General features: G+C 44.5%; 1 protein-coding gene across 3 annotated transcripts in view; it reads left to right on the top strand.

Annotated features, from left to right (window-relative positions):
- Window positions 1-18583, top strand: part of SCN10A (sodium voltage-gated channel alpha subunit 10) — a 98076-nt gene extending 79493 nt beyond the window's left edge. For all 3 annotated transcript variants that reach the window (XM_008951544.3, XM_008951543.3, XM_008951542.3), the window contains 7 exons: window positions 1873-1995; window positions 3515-3799; window positions 5066-5119; window positions 6348-6485; window positions 8576-8680; window positions 13840-14110; window positions 17370-18583. In XM_008951544.3, coding sequence (XP_008949792.2) covers window positions 1873-1995; window positions 3515-3799; window positions 5066-5119; window positions 6348-6485; window positions 8576-8680; window positions 13840-14110; window positions 17370-18583 — 2190 coding nt within the window. The remainder of the gene's footprint in view (window positions 1-1872; window positions 1996-3514; window positions 3800-5065; window positions 5120-6347; window positions 6486-8575; window positions 8681-13839; window positions 14111-17369) is intronic.
- Window positions 18584-22581: the final 3998 nt, after the last annotated feature.

The following is a 22581-nucleotide window of genomic DNA, read 5'->3' as shown; positions in this document are numbered from 1 at the left end:
CTAGCCATCCCAAAGATCCTATTTTTCTTCCATTTGCTATACATCTAACTATTGAATACAGGATTGTCTTATGAAGTGCTTTGCAAGAAACAGAAGCACAGAATAAATACTCACTATCTCCGGGATCTTACACTTTAGTCTTTCAGCAGACAAGACACACATGGAAATAAATGTATTATAAGGGTGAATGTGTTGAGCACTGCTGGGGGCAATTAGTATCTTGGAGACACAGAGACATGAGCCTTCTTCCACTCTTGGGGTGGGGTGGTTGAGAAGTCTTCCTATGGGAGGTGGCATTAGATGTGGGGCATAGAAATGAGCAGGAGCAAGGAGCTGCGAGAGGACTGGGGAAGGCCCGTCTTAGCTAAAGGCTGACCTTGAACAAAGGCACAGACACAAGTATGCTCAGGGAACAATTTGATTTGGGTAGAATGTGTGGGTGAAATATGACTGGAAAAGTAGGTTGTGACCATATGACACAGGCTACAGAGTATGGAGTTTATCCTGAGGGTGATAAAGTACCAGTGATGTTTGGGAGTAAGAGAAAGACATGATCATAATCAGATTTGCAGTGGAGAATAGATGCATGGTGCAGTACTAGGGCCTGGAGACTACTTGGGAGGCTAGTGGGCTGAGCAGTGGGAATGGAGGTGGGCTTGGGTGGACAGACTTTGCTGGAGAGGCACAGCACCTGTCTGCCCCAGCTGCAGATTATCCATGTGAGGCAGACTTCCCAGGGGGCTGAGCAAAAGACTGAATAGGGTTCAGCATGGAACTGGCCCCAAACCTCCCTACCCTCATGCACCCAGGCAGCTGGGTCTCACCTGCTGATGTCTGGAGCCTTGCATGAATGAAGGAAGAGGGTCCCTTCCATTCCAGTTCTTTGTCCTGGTGCAATAAGCCACTCATCCAAAGAATGGACATTGCTTGGGGCTCTGCCACTCAAGTATAAAGCCCTTCTTTTCTGAAGCTCCTGTGTGCATCCCACCTAACTGCCAGGATAAGCTGAGCCTGAATTCAGGCCACCATCTGTGGTGTGGCTAAGATCTCACAGGACAGGGTCATAGCCCGTATCTATGACAGCTCCCTGGCACCTTCAAAGTTCCTAGCAGGGGAACTTTTTTCATGTAAGTTTCTGTCCTTTGCAGTCTTTGGACCACCACTTAAAGAAAACTGACAGACCAAAAGGGGCTCACAAGTCAGTCATTATATCTCAGATATCTATTGAAGCTAGATCTCATGGACCCATACCAGAAACTTTTTGAAGAACTGCAGAGCTATCAGAACTTTGGAATTCTCTTAGTCTGACTTTTTCATTTTACAAAGGGTGAAAGTACCCTGGACTAGCCAGGCACTAACCCAAGCTCACAAAAAATCAGGGTTCAAATGGGAATTAGACCCCACCCAAACCACTATTCTTTCCACCCCACTTCTCTGAGCAAATATAATTCAGATTACTACATTCCTCAGAATAGACTCTCAGCATAGCCCCTAGGAGGGAACATCATGTCTCCAAGTCTCTGAAAATCAGTTTCAAGGTTGTTGAGGCCTGACTGCTGCCCCTAGAAGGAAAAGGAAGAGTTGATTTAATACACTGGAAGCTTGGCCACCTACGTACCAGAGGTTGGTGATGTTAGAGACTGAGTTTTTCTTGCCCAGATTGTTTAAGAGAGTGGTGAATAAAATTTTTAATAAAAGGGAAGAGACAAAACTCTTTCTGGACCTCTCATTGGAGTTCCGAATAAGGTGGGAGCTTGGATGATGGCTTAGACGTGTAGGAATGGGAGGCTGGGCAGGGAGTTCCTGTCTCCTTCCACGAGGACTGCCTTTCTGGAAACCTAGAGTGATGTTTCTGCCCTCTCCTGCACTCAGATCTCACTGATAAGTCTCACAGCGAAGATTCTGGAATATTCTGAAGTGGCTCCCATCAAAGCCCTTCGAACCCTTCGCGCTCTGCGGCCACTGCGGGCTCTTTCTCGATTTGAAGGCATGCGGGTAAGTCTGATCTCAAAACTTCTCTCATCTGGCCAGGCACGGTGGTTCATGCCTGTAATCCCAGCACTTTGGGAGGCTGAGGCGGGCGGATCACCTGAGGTTAGGAGTTCAAAACCACCCTGGCCAACATGCCGAAACCCTGTCTCTGCTAAAAGTACAAAAATCACTACCACCACCAGGTGTGGTGGTAGTGAGCCGAGATTGTGCCATTATACTCCAGCCTGGGTGACAGAGTGAGACTCCGTCTCAAAAAACAAACAAAAAACTTCTCTGGTCTGCAGGTTTTGGTAACCCTTCCCCCTTTATGCCCTCCATCCCACCAACCCTGAGCTCCGGGGCCCCACCTCCAAAGGTAGGCTCTGAGTCTTCACTTCCTGCTCTGACTTTGGTGGTGCTGCATGTCCTAACTCTCTTAGTTCTCTTTCAAGTCTTTTTGTGGGCCCATCTTCCCTTGTCACCCATAAATATTACAGCCACCAGGACCCAGACCTCACCCCCTTTGCTCTTAGTGAAGTAATCCTGAATCGTCGCTCCACAAGCATCTATTATCTCAATCACCCAACTCTGCTTCTTATTGCCAACATCTCCAGAACATCCCAAGTTCTCTGTCTTTCCATGACAAATGAGTCTTTCCTCTAATACTCCATTTAAAAGTAGTGACATCATCAGCTCATTACCTCAGCTGCCACCCACTGGAATGCTTCTTCTCTCCTACTTAATGCAATCATCAGGTCCTGTAAATTTTTCCCTTCCATCCACCCCTTTCCTTATCCACCACTGTCAGCCTCCACCTTGCCCTAACTACCTCCGTCAGGACAGAATGCTCACAGCCAGAGCCTTGTCTTAGAGATTGCTGATTGACACCCACCTCTTCCTCATAATTACAAATGGCTCCCCAGCAGAAAGTAAGGTTTTGCTTTGCTCCACTATCATTGGCTGGAAGTAGTCATCATAGCTTCAAAAACAAAAGTGGGCTTTTGAAATTAACTTGTACCTTTACAAACACTAGGACCCAAAGATTGAAATAGTTTGAAATTTATTCTATTTTGTATCTAATAGATTCTCATTCGCTTATTTACAAATAAGCTATTTTGTGAATATGGATTTAGGTTTTCACTGGTTCTTGACCACGGCATACTTTAAATTGTATTTAAATTGTGTTTGTGTTTTATGTATGGTATTTAAGGAGAATAAGTCAAGGTTCTAGAAGTCTGTATGTGCAAGTATAATACACACACTCACACTTCTAAATGAGTGCAGTATGCTTGTAAACTCATCCATCTTCTCACTGCAACCCACCCTGAATGAGGTTAAGGGAAGAAGGTCTAAATCCATCTTCAGCTGCCCAATGTCTCTCAGTCTTCTGAGTCTGAATTATTGCACTAATTAACCCACTTCTTTTGCTTCTTCCAAAGGCCACTGGCTCATGAAGCAGCCTGAATGAGTATAGAAAGAGATAGAATCCAGCAGAGGGGGTGGGGCATTGGGAGGTTCCAGGTCTTTCTCTATCTCCCACCAGGTGGTGGTGGATGCCCTGGTGGGCGCCATCCCATCCATCATGAATGTCCTCCTCGTCTGCCTCATCTTCTGGCTCATCTTCAGCATCATGGGCGTGAACCTCTTCGCAGGGAAGTTTTGGAGGTGCATCAACTATACCGATGGAGAGTTTTCCCTTGTACCTTTGTCGATTGTGAATAACAAGTCTGACTGCAAGATTCAAAACTCCACCGGCAGCTTCTTCTGGGTCAATGTGAAAGTCAACTTTGATAATGTTGCAATGGGTTACCTTGCACTTCTGCAGGTGGTGAGTCAACCATGAGATCAACCATATCTCTTGCTTTGGCCGCTCAATAAAATGGAGAGTCTAGGTTCCCAGAAGATGCTATGTGGGGACTTTGCAAGGAGTAGCACTCAGTGTGAACTGAGGTCATTCTCTATTCCTACAGACTACACCATGAGGCTAGAGGGCCTTCCTAGTGAATATGATATCACAGTGGTGCAATTACACAAGTGTGGGCTAGTAGAATAGCATAAAGGGATGGGCCTGCCATGGGATTGTTATCAGGTGGTGAGTTAAAACACAGAACCTGTACAAAATAGACACGGCATAGCCACATGTTCAGTCTTCAACTTCACATCATTTCCTAAATGGTAATAAATTATGTCTCATTAGGTCTATTGTAATGATATATAATGTTGGTGATAATGACAGTCAAACACATTCACCCTGTCTTTCTTTCTTTCATCATCCAGTCAATCGCTCATTTCTTGCCTTCATCTACCTGTTCATTCAGTCCTCTGTTCATTCAAGTGTTAATACAATTACTTATACATTTGTCATGCAGTTACTCTTGAGTGTCTACATTCCACCATTGGTTCTTGCATTTATTCAACAAATAATCTCTGAGTAGCTCTGGTATGCCAGGCATGGTACTACTCAGCCCTAGGAGATACAGTCAGAACTGGGCTTGGACAGTGATGCTGTATGAGAAACAGACTAATAAGTGAATTAAAACAGCTCATCAAGTGCTGTAACAGGCCTAGGAGTGTAAGAACTAAGATGTCTTGCATGCTCTGAACATGCTGGAAGGCACACCCAGTTTCTAGACCTCAAGAATGCTAAAGCTGAAGGCAGGAACATGGAGGTCTTCTATTCTCAACTTCTCCATCTGGAAGATATACCATTCTTACATCATGGGCATAAGGTGGGAAAGTGGCTGAGAAAATGGCAGCCCTGAGAGGGGAAACCTTAGGCAAGTGCAGAGAGCAGCCTTGTAGCAGTTGGCACTAGAACCAGACACCTAGACACTCAGTCCTCAGTCCATACTACATTCTGAAAGGCTCTGTGTCTTTAATGCTACTCTATTCTTAAACAGCCACATGTGGGATTACTTTAAATCATCATATGAGATTAGTCAAGCAACCCAAGGGAACTTTTCCTTTCATTCTTTCTGCACAAGCCCTTTCCAACACAGGACTCTCTCCTCTCTCACTGGGCCACCATGGCTTGGGAAGGGTCCAGTATAGATGGATGGGCAGACACTGAGTGGCCTCTGCTCCTTGTCTCCAGGCAACCTTTAAAGGCTGGATGGACATTATGTATGCAGCTGTTGATTCCCGGGAGGTGAGTCTCAGCCCACTGTCCCTACAGCCTTCCCCTCTGTGCATTCTACCCATATCAGTCTGCATTTGAAATGAAGTGACGATGACCCTGGTACTGGAAGAGGCGATCACCCAGCAACCTCACACTGTCCCTCCTTGCAGCAGTGTCCAGCTGGCTCTCTGTTGAGTGTTTCAGCCACCGACGCTTTCCCCCTTTCATCTACACTCCCCAGGCTTCTCGAGGTTTTCCTCTGTTCACTGTTGAGGAAAGCATCAGATAACCTCTAAGAGACAGTTCATGTGAGCCACTCCCTGGACAAGGGTGGGAGCAAAGCAAGGGTAGTAGCTAAATCAAGGTGCATAGGGAGGAATGAGGTAGAATCTCAGGAACTATCATAAAACCCAGGATGGGCCAGGCGCAGTGGTTCATGCCTGTAATCCTAGCACTTTGGGAGGCCGAGGTGGGCAGATTGCCTGAGCTCAGGAGACCAGCCTGGGCAATACGGTGAAACCCCATCTCTACTAAAATATGAAAGAAATTAGCAGGGCATGGCGGCTTGTGCCCATAGTTCCAGCTGCTCGGGAGACTGAGACAGGAGAATCTCTTGAACCCGGGAGGCAGAAGTTGCAGTGAGCTGAGATTGCGTCACTGCACTCCAGCTTGGGCGAGAGAGCGAGACTCAATCTCAAAAGAAAAGAAAAGAAAAGAAAAAGCCAGGCTGGGGAGACACTATTGGGGAATGACCACTTCCTGCTGTGGCAGGCACTGTCAATTCCCTGCCACCTCTTCCCTTAGCCCACTTCTGATTTCACCTGCAGGCTGCACTTCTGATTCTCTGTGTAAAGACTCCAGGGCTTAGGAGCTTGTGCAGCAACTTCTCCCCCAAGTACCAGGGATTTAATGTCCCTAGGGGCAACCCTTACCAATAAGTTTTGGGAGTCTGAGGATAAATACTCCAGTTTCCCTGTCCCTTGGTGATATAATCCTGCATGTGCTCTACACAGTTACTCAGAGGACCTCAGTAGGATTGCGCTCCAGTTGCCCACAATGATGCCCTGCTTAACAACATCCTCTTCACAGGCTCTTCTCCCATTCCCGCTTATTCTTCCCCACTCCCTCATTCCTGCTTCCTTGGATCACCTCCCAGATAAATCACCTGCACCCAGGTCCATGTCTTAGGCTTGGCTTTCAGAGTGAACCTGAACTAAGACACCCACCCTCCTTCCCACTCTCCCTTGTCTGGTCACAGGTTAACATGCAACCCAAGTGGGAGGACAACGTGTACATGTATTTGTACTTTGTCATCTTCATCATTTTTGGAGGCTTCTTCACACTGAATCTCTTTGTTGGGGTCATAATTGACAACTTCAATCAACAGAAAAAAAAGATAAGTGGGGCTCAGGAGTTTCTGGTTTCTGCTGTAGTGGTAAGCCTTATATTTCCTGTTCCCTGCCCAGCTATGGCCTCCTGACAAAAGCCAACACTACTCACAGACCATCACTTTAATATCAGTGCTAACCCTTGCCCTGTGATTGCTGTTGCAGGAAGAGTTGCATTTCTCTCTGTCAGCAATGCCCCACTAACATCCTCACTCAGGATTCACATCTCAAAGGGATCTTGGTCTTCCCAACTGGAACCAGGTGTGTTAGATGTGTTCCAAGTGAGCCCTGGGAGAATACAAGCAGGGAAAGAAAGGGATCTAGAACTTGCTGACCTGTTGGGGGATATGATCCCCACAAAGGACTGAGTCAGGGCACCTCAGGAAAGGCCATGGCCCAGCACTGGCAGAATCCCAACCCTCCTTGGCATGGGGAGGAAGGCTTGTGCCTCCAAGGGTGCCGACTCTGATTAATAGGAATCGAATCCCAGATAACCTCTCATGTTTATAAGAAAATGTCAGGGCAATAAAGGTATAAAGTATTTTCCTATTATCCTTTCATTTAATGCCTTCCATACCCCTGAGGTAGATAGGCGCTGTTCTAGATTTGCGTAACTGAGATCCCGAGAGAAAAGGGGCTACATGGATAAGTCACAGAGTACATGCAAACCTGGGTTTGCATTCCTGACTCAACTACTTGTGGATAGCTCATGCTGGCAATATTTTAAACCTCTCTGAGTCTCAGTTTTCTCATTCATTCAATGGGGCTAATAATACCTACTCTCTGGATTGTGGTGAGGGGTAAACAAAACCCTGAACAAAGATCACTGAGCATAAGACAACTTCGGTGGTGCAGTTTCTGGCACTGTAACAGCAGAGGGGAGTGTGACTGGCAGCGCCTCAAGAGCACCAGATGCTGTTGCTATTAACAATTTAAAATATATACCTACTAGGGCAGGCATTCCACTTACAGGAAATCCTTGCCCAGGGTTCTGAGCATAAGAAGAGGACAGGATAGGTCTGGGACAAGACAGTGCTATTTAGTACCCTGGGGAGGTTTGAGATTATTGAAGCAATCATTTCTCTCATTTTACAGATGAGAAAACTGAGGTCAAGAAACAGATTACAGAGGGAGATATTAGGTAACGGAAGGAGATGAGCTAGTGACCAGGCTGGGGTCACTGAGAAACTGCATCTACTGAATCCTTGGTCAGAGTTCTCAGCATGACCTCACCTGGAGCTCACCTACCCACTGCCCTTGCCCTTTCCTTCTCTCCCCCCATAAAGATGGTCCTCCCAGGAAGCCCTTTGTGTCCACAGATCTTCTTAGATCTCCTTTCAAATTCCACAGATCTCAGCCCACTTTCCCAGCATTTGCAGGGACTAACTTACATAAACATGTTATTAAAATAGGTGGCTTTCAAATTATGTCAGGAAGCTAAAGGTGAGAGCTTGAATGAAGAAAATCCAAAGGGCCCCTAAAGAAAAACTAATACCCAATCCTAAGGGAGGAAAACATCTTTGTTGGTGCAGTTTCTGGCACTGTAACAGCAGAGGGCAGTGTGACTGGCAGGGCCTCAAGAGAACCAGAGGTCCCTCTGAGACCAAGGACCCAAGGATAAGGCAGTAATTGTCCTCATCTCCTCCTCTCCAGAAAAGATTTGAGGGCTTCTGTCCCAGAGTCTTTGCTTCAAGGTCCTCAGGAAATCTCTTGCCCCCTGGGAGGGACTGTGACTCTAGAAGCCCAAAGAATTTTACTGGAATGAACAGGCTAGATCCAAGGCTCAGATTTGAACCAACATGTACCTTCTCCTTGAGTCCTGTTTCCCAACCCTCCCCACCCTTTATCCAGCATCTCTGGATCCCTGGAGAACAGAAACTGGCTTTGCTTTAGAGACCCAGGCAGGGAGTCAGCAATGGAACTCAGTCCCACCGTTCCGACACTGGTTGTGGCAAGACACTCCTTGATGCTGGGCTTGGTGTGTCTATCTGCAGAGGAGGGGAGAAGGTTGATATGATCCTTTCTCTCCTGCCTGTTCTGATTTTGGTGTCCGTAGGGGATTCCTCTTGCTTTAGTAACAGTGTGGCCCTCTCTGCACTTAGGGGGCCAGGACATCTTCATGACAGAGGAGCAGAAGAAGTACTACAATGCCATGAAGAAGTTGGGCTCCAAGAAGCCCCAGAAGCCCATCCCACGGCCCCTGGTGAGCCCCAGAGGTTTCCTCTAGCACAGCCTGTCTGTGAATCCAACATGACAGTCTATGCCTGTGTCAGGCAGGGGCCTGAGGGAGTGCTGTTTATGGAAGAGAAGATCTGGGTTGACGTTGGGATGAGGGTGATGAGGGTTCCTAGGCCCAAGGAATGAGAAGTTCAAAAGAAGCAACTCTGGTCTTCTGGAGTAAACATACCTTTTACAGCTATTTGAAATGAATCTGTTGGGGGAAGCACTGAGTTTCTCCAACAGTTTTAGAGTTCAAGTACAGGATTGGAGGCAGGTTAAGCTAAGTGACAGTAAGGGTAGTTAGAACCCAGGGATTAAACTTGTGTGGTTATGTATCATGGTCTAGGTTGCAGTGGATCTCCAGTATCACCCTATATTCTACCCCATGCCTACAGGTATAGAGAGGAAATGACAACAACCCAACTCCCCTGTCAGGATCCAAGATGCAGTCATGGTAGTGGTCAAGTGGCCCAGTAGGAACCAAAAGTTATCCCACTCGAGTTTAAAGATTGGGCAAAAATTAGGGCCAGACTCTAGTTTCACTCCTTTTTTCATAAAGATCTCAAGAGACATGGCTTTGCATTCCTCCATTAAATGTACTACCCATACCACACATGATATCACCTAAGTTCTTCTCAGTCTTCCGCCAGAAGATAGAAAACATCAAGCCTCTGAGAGGCCCCAAGATAGCACTTTTTTGGGAATGGATGAACAGGTTTGGGGGTGAAGATGTTGATGTGTCAGAAATTATTGTTGATCCTCTTCAAAGAATTTCTGAGCCATCCACTCCAGTGAATGGAATTGGCCCTGTGTCCTTCTACATAAACTTTCTGTGGCTAAGATGCAGCATTAGTGAAGAAAATCACAGGTATTGCTGATGGCACAATTTCATTAGCCCTTCCCCACACAAGGGAAAAGTCCAAAGGACATTTAACAAAGGAACAAGCCTTTCCCTAAATGAATTATGGAGACATGCATTCTGTTAGCCAAGGTATTAGATTTTTTTAAATCAAGGTATAGGATTTGCATAATTTACTTCAAACTTTGTCAGAACAAAGTGAAAAACATTTACAAGAGAAAAAAGTGTTGACTTTTGACACTTTATTTTGAAATAGTGGTCATGAATTTATTACTAGTCTAGATTCTGATAAGAAGTATTACAATGGGGAGTGGGGAGTGATAGGAGGTTCAGACCTCTGTAGGGGCAGAGCTTTCTTCCTAAATCACCCATACGATCAAGATAACTGGATTTGAGTGAACCTGAGCAAAAGTCCTTAGGCTCATTGAGTATCCCTCCATCAACAAGTTCAATGGAGAGGAGCAGGCTCAAAATTAAAATTAGGTGAAAGGCTGAGTCCCAACCACATTCAAGTCATGGGTAATGAGAGGAGGACCCTAAGACTTACTGAGAAGCAAGCAGCTGAGTCCACACTGGCCTTTACTTGTGGCTGGAGTAAGATTGAATCCACATTTGAACCAGATGCCAAGGAGGTGTGTGCTAGGGACAACCCTTGGCAAAATCATGAAAGTTTTTGGCACCTTCCCCCACATACTACTCAATCTCTCTTTGACATCCCAGCTTCTTACCTCTCATCACCCAACCCCATAGGCTGCCAAAGAAAGCTTCCTCCCTTCAAGGAAGACAACATTCTTAAGACAAGATAAATCATATTTCAAAAAGGGACCCTGGAGAGGGCATCTACCTACAAAGGCATGACCCTAATGTTGAAATTCCAGGCAGTAAATAGGAGTGGGAGACGGAGTTGATGGTCAGGCAGGAAGACCTGCAACAAAATCACCATTTCTCCTAATTAAGCTGCAACTAAGATCCTCCAAGGATGGCACAGGGGGAGAACTCCACATGTGGAGGGGAAGTGAAACCTCATAACCAATTCTGTTCCTGAGATTCTCCATCCTTTGAATGGAAGAAGAGTGGATTAGTAATTCACTCTCAACCTTTTGCTAGCCTTAGTGGAGGAACGTGGCTCTCCCCTTAATATTCTGGCCCAAGCAAGGTAAACACTCTTTCCTTTGTTCCCTAATTTCGCATAGCTGAGGCAAGGCTAGAACATTTAAACAAAACTTTGAAGTGGCAGGGATGCCAACAGAGAAATCAGCACAAAGCAGAGTCCAAGCAGCACCTGCAGATGGCTGCACTCCAGGACCCATAGGTCTTGGACCATCCTAGCTCCTGACCAGCATCCAAATGGCAGGCAACATCTTTGACACCCACATGCCCAGTGGCACAAGCCTGATCATCTTCCCTCTTCGAAGTCTAGAACCAAGAAAGAAATCCAAGGCAAAAGGAAATTCCCACTCCCAACTAAGACCCTTCTTCCCAGGCCCAGCTTGCTTTTGGCCAGATTATTGGCCCTGGAATGTCCACCTTCTCCCCTTAGGAGCCCCAAAGGTCAAGCTGGTCATACCAGCAAAGCACTGACACAGGATTTCTGCCCCATCAGTGCATGGGTGCCATTTCATGACAGAGCTTACCTGGGACCACATAGGAGCCTCACACACCTCCTCTCACCTCTGATGATGCTCAGGCTCTAAATCTTGTTTCTTCCATAGGAAAAGCTAAGGATTCCACAAGACTGAGAAATTTTATTCTTTAACATTCCCTGCTACAGAAATCAATAAAAGCAGCTCTCACATACTCCACTTTATAGAAATATAATAGGCTCTAGAGAATATCACATAATCAATCACCCACTTCATCGTCTCTGAGAGCACCAAGGGTTGCAAAGGTATGATCCCTGACCGTGGGCTAATCCAAGAGCAGCTAGCAAGCTACTACATTCCCTAAAGTCAGAATATCCAGGGCAAACTTCACATCCAGCCACTTAACGATGCTGTTGCCTGCTCTGTTTAATTAGAAGTCATGTGACCATGAATGGGCCTGTATTTTTTCACCATTTTCAGTAATGACATGGAAGGGATTAGTGGCTCAGCAATCCCCCTCCTGCCCCAGGAAAGATGTGAGCCAGCAGTTCTGCCATGAGCAAAGGCCACTTTGGTCTGATTCTTCGCTCTAACCCAACAGGATAGCAACCCATCCCCACCATGAAGCAGAAGGCAAGGATCAGCCTCATCACAGCACTTCCCCCTCTGCTTGCTGTGCAGCTCCTGTGGGCTCCCTGGAAGGGATCAGACAGGTTCTTCTCTTCCTCCCTCATAGCCACTCATGCAGAGGCTTGCACATCCCATACATTCAGTATGTACCCTTGGTACAGAATTGAATTTAGTCAAATAAAGGGTGACTTTAAATTTTCATTTGAGCTATGGTTAACTCAGAGCTGCCCATTCTGTCTTCCATTCATTTACAAATTTGCAGAGCATCTGTTGCAGCCAGGCACTATGCAGACACCAGGGTTAGAGCAGTGAGCAAGACAGACAAAGTTCCTACTCTTACTGTTTACAGTCCAGTGACAGAGGCAAACCGTTGGCCAAAAGTTGCACATATATGTTAATTCCTGGCTGGATAAATTGTCAAGGGAGAAAAAATGGGGTGAAGAGCAAAGGATGCTCAAGACTGAGCCTCGAAGAACTCTGATGTCTAAAAGTTGGGTAAAGGAGACTATAAAAGAGCATCACAAATGGCAAGAAAAGAAGCAGAAATGTAAGGCATGGTGGAGACCAAGAAAGCAACATTTCAAGGTAGAAGGGTACTAGGCAATATCAGACAAGTGTCCTTGGATCTAATATTATGGGAAGTCATTCATGATCTTAGTGAGAACAATCTCTGTCAGGATAGAGGCAAAAGCTCTGTTGATGTGGGCTGAGGAGTGAATGAGGGACACTGATTGTACACAACTCTTTCAAGAAATTTTGCTTTGAAGGTGGGAAGAGATCTAAGATGGTAGCTGGAGGGAGATGTAAGTTTCTGAAAGATTCTGCTTTAAGTTAGGAGAAACTAGGTCATTAGAGATTTGTGCAATAAACCAAGAGACAAAGAGTAATGCACATGGACATTAATGTTGCCTAGGATAATAGCCAAGAGTGGGCAAATATGGCCAAGAGCCTCACCCATCATTACTGAGGCGGAGTTTGGCAAGCGGCAGTAATGAAGAAGTGACAAAACTAGGTGGCAAAGCTTCAAAGCAAGAAGGGGTTTTACAAGACACAGGAAGAGCAGTGGTGTGGAAGGGTCAGTGGTGAACAAGGAGAATGCCAGGCCTAACCCCTGAGGTACATGGGGTAGGGGAGAATGGCAGCCTTTGAATAGGGGGAGATATGTGCAGATCAAGGCAGGTGAGCTCCATAGAGGTCAGGAGAAGTTTTGGGAGAAGGTCAAAGCGTGGGGAATGGGGTTGGGATCAAGGACTCACAGAGCAGTAAGATGTTCACAGCACTAAAAGAAGAGAAGATCACACTAGGAGCTTTTTAAAGACACCATAAAAATAACCAGATATAAATGATCTCTTGGTTATCCAGGCCACTCTGCCTCCTTCCAAGATGCAAACAACCAAGACTTGACCCTACACCCTATACCTGCATTTGCTTAGGCATTTGCACAGCACCAGGAACAGAGGGAACATTTCCAAGAATAAGTTTCCCCTTTGCACTTGACGTTACTCTCAGCAAAGTAGCTCAAATTAATATTTCAAGCAGCTCTTGAACTCTTGCAATGTGCAGGGCACTGCAGGGAAACAAAGTTAAGGAAGGTATAGCCCTTGTCCTCAAACAGCTCTTTGTCTAGTAGAGAAGACGCATATACAAAATGCTAGAACTCGAGGCTGACTGAAAAGTGGGATCCCCAAAGGGACAGGGTAGTGTGGTGTCACGTGACTAAGGGACACTCCATGCAGTAAGTGGAGCTTAAAAGAGATGGATTACTCAAGACTGTTGGAATTTAGACAGCCAAGAGAGGAGATAGGAGGGCATTGTGAATAGAGGCAAGGGCACAGACCAGGACAAAGGAAGGGCCTGGTGACATCGAAGGGCCAGGAGAGGTATTAAGGACTTGAACTGGGGCAATGAGGTAGAGTCAACTAAAAGTGAAATTTTGGAAGAGGTAAGGATAGTATTTGGCTTCTGTTAAGATGTGGAGTGTGATGGAGACAAAACTCATCTACGGATAACACAGATGCCTGGTTTGTGCTGGCCCAAAGGCCCTGATGCCACTATCTCTTGTTTTCTCAGAACAAGTTCCAGGGTTTTGTCTTTGACATCGTGACCAGACAAGCTTTTGACATCACCATCATGGTCCTCATCTGCCTCAACATGATCACCATGATGGTGGAGACTGATGACCAAAGTGAAGAAAAGACGAAAATTCTGGGCAAAATCAACCAGTTCTTTGTGGCCGTCTTCACAGGCGAATGTGTCATGAAGCTGTTCGCTTTGAGGCAGTACTACTTCACAAATGGCTGGAATGTGTTTGACTTCATTGTGGTGGTTCTCTCCATTGCGAGTAAGTGGGCAGCCACATGGTGGGGAAGCCCCACCTCTGCTTGGGGGTCTTTGGGATGCTCTTCTAAAACCAAGGAAATAACCAACCAACTTTTTGAAATACGTGTTTATGTTAGAAGAACCCTGTATTTGCAGCTTTCCAAGAGTAGCAAGTTTTAAATGCCTTAGGCTGCTCTCTCAGTGAAATGAAGAGGTTCTCTTGGCCTTCTCCATGCTCACACGAAGTGTTTTCAGGCACCTACTGTGTGCACAGCCCATGGCTAGAACCTCAGGGGCTGACAGGGAATAATCACTCCTCCTGAGAACCCCAGACCGTAAGATGATGGAGTCTCCAGCAGACCTTACTTTTATGGTCTTGAAAGCAGGGGGCAGGTGGTGTAATGTGAGGTGAGTCTTAAAATCTGTTCTGGAAAAGGAGATGGATTGCCATCAAAGTGAGGAAAGACTGGGAGGAGATTGTTCAAAGGAGATTCTCAAGTCTAGGGTCTGGAATTAAATCTCTACACAACTGTTATATTAGGGAACATGAGTGATAGAAAAGTCAAGATATCAATGCCAAGAAATTAATACTGTTAAGGCCCAGTCTGGGTGTTGTTGAATGACAGGCCCAGTATTTTGGGCCCAGTGGTGTTCAGAGAAAATTACCAGAGTTAGAGGCTAACATGGGGAAATGGAGCTGCCTTGATTGAATACTTCCTAAGTTCTGAGCACTGAGCTGGGCTCCATGAATGTTCACAGCAGCCCTGTCAAGCAGGTGTTATTATCCTCATTTTATACATTTAAAATTGAGACTCAGAGATCAAGAATATTATGCAGGGTCACAGAGTTTCCAAGGGTTGAAGCTGAATTTAGAACAGGCTCCAATCTTCTAATGAACTTGCTGCCTGTCACCAACAGCCAAGAGACTGTCCCTGGGCTTATGGGTTAGCTGAAGTTTGACCCTATAAAGGCCAAATCATGCTCACCAGCTTCACCTGGCATTATAAATGTATCTTGATTGGTTATATCCTGACCTGCTTACTTTTCATGTCAGGGCATAGCTGTAGATTTAATTTGCCACTGATTTAGTACCAAGAGCTGAGAGTATCTAAATACAACTTAGCAGCATTTCATCAACCTCCCCACCTTGGTGCTGAAACACAGCCTTGGGTTGCATGTATTTCCGGGGATTTCAGTTTGTTTTTGTTCTTGTTTTATTTTGATATTGCTGCTCTGTTTTTTAACACTTTATTGAGGTATGATCCACATGTAAAAAGCTATACATGTTTAATGTACATAACTTTATGAGTTTGGAGATAAGTATACACCCGTGAAACCATCACCACCATCAATGCCAGAAACATGTCCATAACCTCCAAATATTTCCTCCTGCCTATTTATTTATTTATTGGGTGCTAGGAACACTTAAGATTTATTCTCTCGGCAAATTTTTAAGTAGACAACACGGTATTGCTAACTATAGGCACTATGCTATAAGTAGAGCTCTAGGATTTATTCATGTCACATAACTGGAAGTTTGTACACTTTGACAAGTACCTCCCCAATTTCCCCTCCTCCCAGGTCCTGGAAACCACCATTCTATTCTCTGCTCCCATGAGTTTGACTATTTTAGATTCCTTATATAAATGCAATCATGTCATTTTTGTCCTTCTGTGTCTGGCTTATCTCACTTAGCATAATAGGAGTTTTTGTTGGTTGGTTGGTTAGTTGTTTTCATTTTTGTTTTGTTTTGTTTGTCTTCCAAAATGAAAGATTCCAAAGGCTATTTTGATTTTATATTAAAGAAGGGAGCTTGTTTGTGTATCAGTAATATAGAAATAAAACATAGCCAAGTACTTAGTTCTATCATGGGGATATCTTAACTACCAGTTCCTGTGACTTACAGGGTAGCACCATCCGCTGGGGCAGGAATCCCTTTTAGAGCTGGAAAATAAGCAGAAAACCCCACATATCAATCTTTCTGCCCTCTCTCCTTACCTCCCTTTCTTCTTTCCCACCAACAAGAGGTGATTGAGTATCTAATTGTTACAAGTACAAGGACCCATTCTCCCTTAAAATAAGTTCCTGGAGCAAATTAAAATGTGCTGTAGACCAGTTGTCTGGCAGAAAATTTTACCAGAGTATGCAGACAAATAATGTACCCTACACGATGGGAACATGTCCTAGTTAAACTGGAATTTCACAGAAGGTCTTCCACAAAGATTTTATAATCCAAAATTATAATTATTTCCCAAGTCCCCTTCTACTTTCTTCCTCTTTCCAACACAATATTGTGACCCATGTGCATAACAACAAAGGCCAAGTAGGGGAGAGGGCCCAGGGAACCTGGCAAGGAGCGAGAGCTTGCTGCTACATCCCTCACCATTTTTCCTGTGAGATGTTGAACCCTCTCTTACCTAAAGGCCTTGCCTCATCTTTGGTGAAGGCCTTTGGTACAAATAGGGCTCCCCAGGTCCCCAAGACCAAAAATCAAACATCTTCAAGTTAGACATCATATAGAGGGACATATACATTCTTTATATTTCCAACTTTGTTCATAGTTGGAGTTGGGGGCAGTAACTGACTCCCCCAAGAAAAACTATCTCCAGGCCCTAACATAAAGTTCAAAAACAGCTGGAACCGAAAAAAAAAAAAAAAAAAAAAACAAATTAAGGCATTGTGCAGACAGCTGGTCATTCAAATCCCAGTTGCCCAAATCCTCAGGCCCCCTTGTAATTAACACCAGGCTCCGTACAATTAGCCACAGGACCGGGTGCCAGAAACAGAGTCAATCTTCACAGTAGGAGGTAGGGAGAGGAATCATAAGGGGTCCTGGCCTTCACAGAGCACAGGACCAGGGTGGAGGAAAGGGCATGACCCAAAGGCTGCAGTGTCAGGGAGGAGCAGGGTCTGTGTCATAGGCAAAAACAGGCCAAAGACTGTGAGCCTGTGGAATAAACTGCAGTCACTTCCAGCTGAACTTGGCTGCAGAAGATAAGTTTTTGACTGTGGAGGTTGACCAAGAGGATATTCTAGGTGGAGGCAAAGATAACATGGTAGGAAGGGTAAGACTGATGAGGAAGAGAGGACTTATGCAATGGGCATTTACTGAGCCCCTACTTTGTGCTACCTACCATGCCAGGCTCTGAGGGCCCAGAGTCCTCAAATGTGGATGCCCAAGTGACAGTCTATACCAAGCAAAGCAGAGTGCCATCACAGCCAACTTTGTCACATCTCATGGCTGGAGATACTAATTAGATAATTTCTTCCTTCTTTTAAAGGCCTGATTTTTTCTGCAATTCTTAAGTCACTTCAAAGTTACTTCTCCCCGACGCTCTTCAGAGTCATCCGCCTGGCCCGAATTGGCCGCATCCTCAGACTGATCCGAGCGGCCAAGGGGATCCGCACACTGCTCTTTGCCCTCATGATGTCCCTGCCTGCCCTCTTCAACATCGGGCTGTTGCTATTCCTTGTCATGTTCATCTACTCCATCTTCGGTATGTCCAGCTTTCCCCATGTGAGGTGGGAGGCTGGCATCGACGACATGTTCAACTTCCAGACCTTCGCCAACAGCATGCTGTGCCTCTTCCAGATCACCACGTCGGCCGGCTGGGATGGCCTCCTCAGCCCCATCCTCAACACTGGGCCCCCCTACTGTGACCCCAATCTGCCCAACAGCAATGGCACCAGAGGGGACTGTGGGAGCCCAGCCGTAGGCATCATCTTCTTCACCACCTACATCATCATCTCCTTCCTCATCGTGGTCAACATGTACATTGCAGTGATTCTGGAGAACTTCAATGTGGCCACGGAGGAGAGCACCGAGCCCCTGAGTGAGGACGACTTTGACATGTTCTATGAGACCTGGGAGAAGTTTGACCCAGAGGCCACTCAGTTTATTACCTTTTCTGCTCTCTCGGACTTTGCAGACACTCTCTCTGGTCCCCTGAGAATCCCAAAACCCAATCGAAATATACTGATCCAGATGGACCTGCCTTTGGTCCCTGGAGATAAGATCCACTGCTTGGACATCCTTTTTGCTTTCACCAAGAATGTCCTAGGAGAATCCGGGGAGTTGGATTCTCTGAAGGCAAATATGGAGGAGAAGTTTATGGCAACTAATCTTTCAAAATCATCCTATGAACCAATAGCAACCACTCTCCGATGGAAGCAAGAAGACATTTCAGCCACTGTCATTCAAAAGGCCTATCGGAGCTATGTGCTACACCGCTCCATGGCACTCTCTAACACCCCATGTGTGCCCAGAGTTGAGGAGGAGGCTGCATCACTCCCAGATGAAGGTTTTGTTGCATTCACAGCAAATGAAAATTGTGTACTCCCAGACAAATCTGAAACTGCATCTGCCACATCATTCCCACCGTCCTATGAGAGTGTCACTAGAGGCCTTAGTGATAGAGTCAACATGAGGACATCTAGCTCAATACAAAATGAAGATGAAGCCACCAGTATGGAGCTGATTGCCCCTGGGCCCTAGTGAGAACACTCCAGCCTGGATATGTTCAGTTACGATGCGTCCTTCTGCTCTGTGTTAACTCTTTCCCATTGCAGATCACACCCAGCTACAGCCTCACCAATGCATGCCACTGGTCACAATGTCAGAACTGGGCAGGGAATGCAGCTGGTAACCACCTTTGAAAAAGCCATCATACACAAAAAGGAGTCAGAAGCTAAGAGCACTTCCACTGTGATTTCCCTTCTGAATTTCAATATCAGATCATGGGTTCTCTTACTCTCCAGAAAATATCCCTTGTCCTTTTATTTTTATTGTAATCAGATTATATTTACTGAGACAAACTTCTCAGGACCAGAACTTCCAAAGACATAGAACAAGAACATTACTGAAGGTCCAAGGTAGTCCTCTGTGAAGCACCATATAGAGATTGGCAATATTATTTAGGATTTTGCATGACTGCATGTGAGAGCTGTCGGACAACTGCTCTGACCCAGGGTAACACCTGTGGCCTATGTCATGAAAAGCCTTTGAGATATCCATTAAAATTAATATTTTTAAATGTATGTCCACACCAGCGTTATATCATAAAGCATCATTTTATTTTTCTCTTATTTCTGTGATGCTGACCTGTATCATGAGTCACTTACCCCTCACTTTCTGGGATCCTGATATTTTTCAGTTTGAGATTGAGGCTGGGTGGAGCAGGAAAGAGCACTGTTCTGGGATCTGGAAATGCCAGTTGGAATCCTAACTTTTCCACCAATTGTCTGGCTGACCAGGGCTAAAGTCTTTCCCCTCTTAACTTCAATTTCCTCACTTGTAAAATTGGTGGGAAGGGAAGAAAATGAATGCTTTCTATAGACTTCGCATCTCATGTTGTAGAACTTAATGGTGCCTGCCCCATTTATATGGGAAAAACACTCTTTTCTGAGGCTGAAATGGCTGGACCTTTCTGTTGTGTAGCTAAAGAGGCAGGTTTTGAATACATTCCAGAGTCTGTTCACATCTCATAATCAGACATTAAGTAGGAGAGTTTTTACATTACCTGGCATCCAGAACTCCATAGTTAATATAATCAGAAGAAAAAGCATAATCATGAGAATGATGTTCCAGTAGATAAAAGTTATGGCCAGTAGTTTCTTTCATTCATCCTGCAAATGTTATTAATTACGTACTATATGATGGGCACTGCTCCAAGAACAAGAGATAAAATAGGAGTTAAGCCCCCAAAAGATTAATTGTATGAACTGAATGGAGTAAGCATTGTCAGAGGAGTTTATTTAGGCCAAAGGCATGTTGCAGATTTTGAGATGAAGAAAAGCAAAGACTCCCTATGACAACATAGGACATAGGGATTGTAATGACAATCATGATCTTCCATTAACTCTTGGCCCATTCCCAGCCACAATCACAAAGATTCAAATATATAGCCAATTTATTGTCTATATATTTGATCATTTCATAAGATTTTCCATTTGTATAATTACAAAGCACAGTGGCTGATACATTTCACATGCCTCAAGAATACAGATTTGCCAAGGCAGTGCTCTCCCTTTTCTGTCACTATTAGCCCATCAGAAGTCAAAGAGGCTTTCAAGATGCTTACTGGGAGTGGCAGCATCCACAGATGCAGGTTAATAAGATGATGATGGGATAGCAGAGGTACCAAGCCATCTCAAATCAGCTATTCTCTGAATGCCTGATTTATTCTAAAAGATGAGTTCAACCAAATAACTCATCCTCTCTCGTACCACTGAACGCAGGAGCACAGATACTGACTGTGCAGCTTCTTCAACGTCTAAATCCCATGTGGATGATGAAAAAGCCATCTGAGATACTAGCCCAAGTGTTTATAAGACAGCTAAGTGGACAGAGGGTTTGGGCACAGGTTTATTTTTACAATGATATGTGAAAGAATTAAGTGTGCCAAACCATCAGACTGGTTCTATTAAAGTAGATGATACTATTCTCAAAAGTATTTTTACTTTGAGTTGAATTATGCTCCCTAAACATAGGAACATAATTCAACTTTATGCTGAATTATGCTTTGGGTTGAATAATGTTCTCTAAAAGGGTATGTTGAAGTTCTAACCAATAGTACCTGTGATTGTGACCTTATTTGACATTAGGGTTTTTGCAGATGTAAACAAATTCAGATGAAGGTGAGCCCTAATCCAATGACTGGTGTTGTTAAAATATGAGGGGAATTTGAACAGAGACACACAGAGAGGAGAATACCATGGGAAGATGCAGAAAAAAACACACACAGAGAAAAGACAGCTGTATGGAGACACAGGAAGAAATCGGAGAGATACATGTGCAGGCCAAGGAATGGCAAGGATTGCTGAAGCTAGGAGGAGGCATGGAAGGCAACGGTTCTCACCTGCGGGCTTCAGAGGGAACATGGCTCTGCCAATACCTTGATTTTAGACATCTAGCCTCAGAAGTGTAAGAGAATAAATTTCTATTATTGTGATCTACCTAGTTTCTGGTAATTTGTTACAGCATCCCAGGGAAACTAATCCATTTCTCATTTTTCCTACACAAATGCATTTCCTAAATTGTAATGGGAAACATTGGAAAAGGGATGCAATATACACATCTTGCATGACACGGAGTTTTTGGAAACGTATCCAAATGCAAGATTATCTTTTGAAAATTTCACTAGAGCCAGTTTCCAAGTTCACCTGGTGGTACAATTACAAGGTAGAAACTAGATTTCCATGGGAGCCAACCTGAGAGCCAGAGCTACCTTCTCAACCCCACCCACGAGAGATAAAACTAGAATCTCTCTGGCCCAGAATGTGAGGATACCTTAGCACTGAAGGGAGATAAGAGACAGGATAATGATGCTGACTGTACAAATATCTGGAACCCGCAAGTTCTCAAAAATATGCCTCCACCATAAACACCGCCCTAACTTTTTATACCGTTAAACTGCATAACACATAGACACAGATGGCAAATAACATTCAGAACATCCACTTAACACAGAATAGTAGGTATCAGCAGAGCCCTGGTGTGCTGGAGCATTTGCTTAAGACAAAAGTGAAGTCACTTTCCTAAGTGTTAGGGATGCAAAATAAGACAGATCTTCAGTCTGGAGCTGAACACAGCCTGAAGGTTTACAAATAAATTAAAAAGACAATTCCTTTTTTTTCTTTTTTTAAAATTATACTTTAAATTCTAGGGTACATGTGCACAATGTACATGTTTGTTACATAGGTATACATGTGCCATGTTGGTTTGCTGCACCCATCAACCCGTCATCTACATTAGGTATTTCTCCTAATGCTAAAAAGTAAAAATAAGTAAAGGTTTTTATTATCATTAGACTGTGTAACTTAAGAATGAATGACTTAATTATTAGGGTTGCCAGTAACAAATCAGAAATAGAGTATATCATTTCCAAAGCAGGACAAGGGGGAACTATGCTAAGAAACAATTAGCCAATCAAAAAAGTAAGGTTAAAAAAAAACAGGATTAGGATTGACTTGGCAATGTGGGCTCTTTTTTGGTTCCGTATGTACTTTAAAGTAGTTTTTTCCAATTCTGAGAAGAAAGTCATTGGTAGCTTGATGGGGATGGCATTGAATCTATAAATTACCTTGGGCAGTATGGCCATTTTCAAGATATTGATTCTTCCTACCCATGAGCATGGAGTATTCTTCCATTTGTTTGTATCCTCTTTTATTTCATTGAGCAGTGGTTTGTAGTTCTCCTTGAAGAGGTCCTTCACATCCCTCGTAAGTTGCATTCCTAGGTATTTTATTCTCTTTGAAGCAATTGTGAATGGGAGTTCACTCATGATTTGGCTCTCTGTTTGTCTGTTATTGGTGTATAACAAAGCTGGAGGCATCACGCTACCTGACTTCAAACTATATTATAAGGCTACAGTAACCAAAACAGCATGGTACTGGTACCAAAACAGAGATATAGACCAATGGAACAGAACAGAGCCCTCAGAAATAATGCCGCATATCTACAACTATCTGATCTTTGACAAACCTGACAAAAAC

This window comes from Pan paniscus, chromosome 2 (genome assembly GCF_029289425.2).
Source record: "Pan paniscus chromosome 2, NHGRI_mPanPan1-v2.0_pri, whole genome shotgun sequence".
NCBI classification, from domain to species: domain Eukaryota; kingdom Metazoa; phylum Chordata; class Mammalia; order Primates; family Hominidae; genus Pan; species Pan paniscus.
This window is presented reverse-complemented; position numbering and strand designations above follow the sequence as displayed.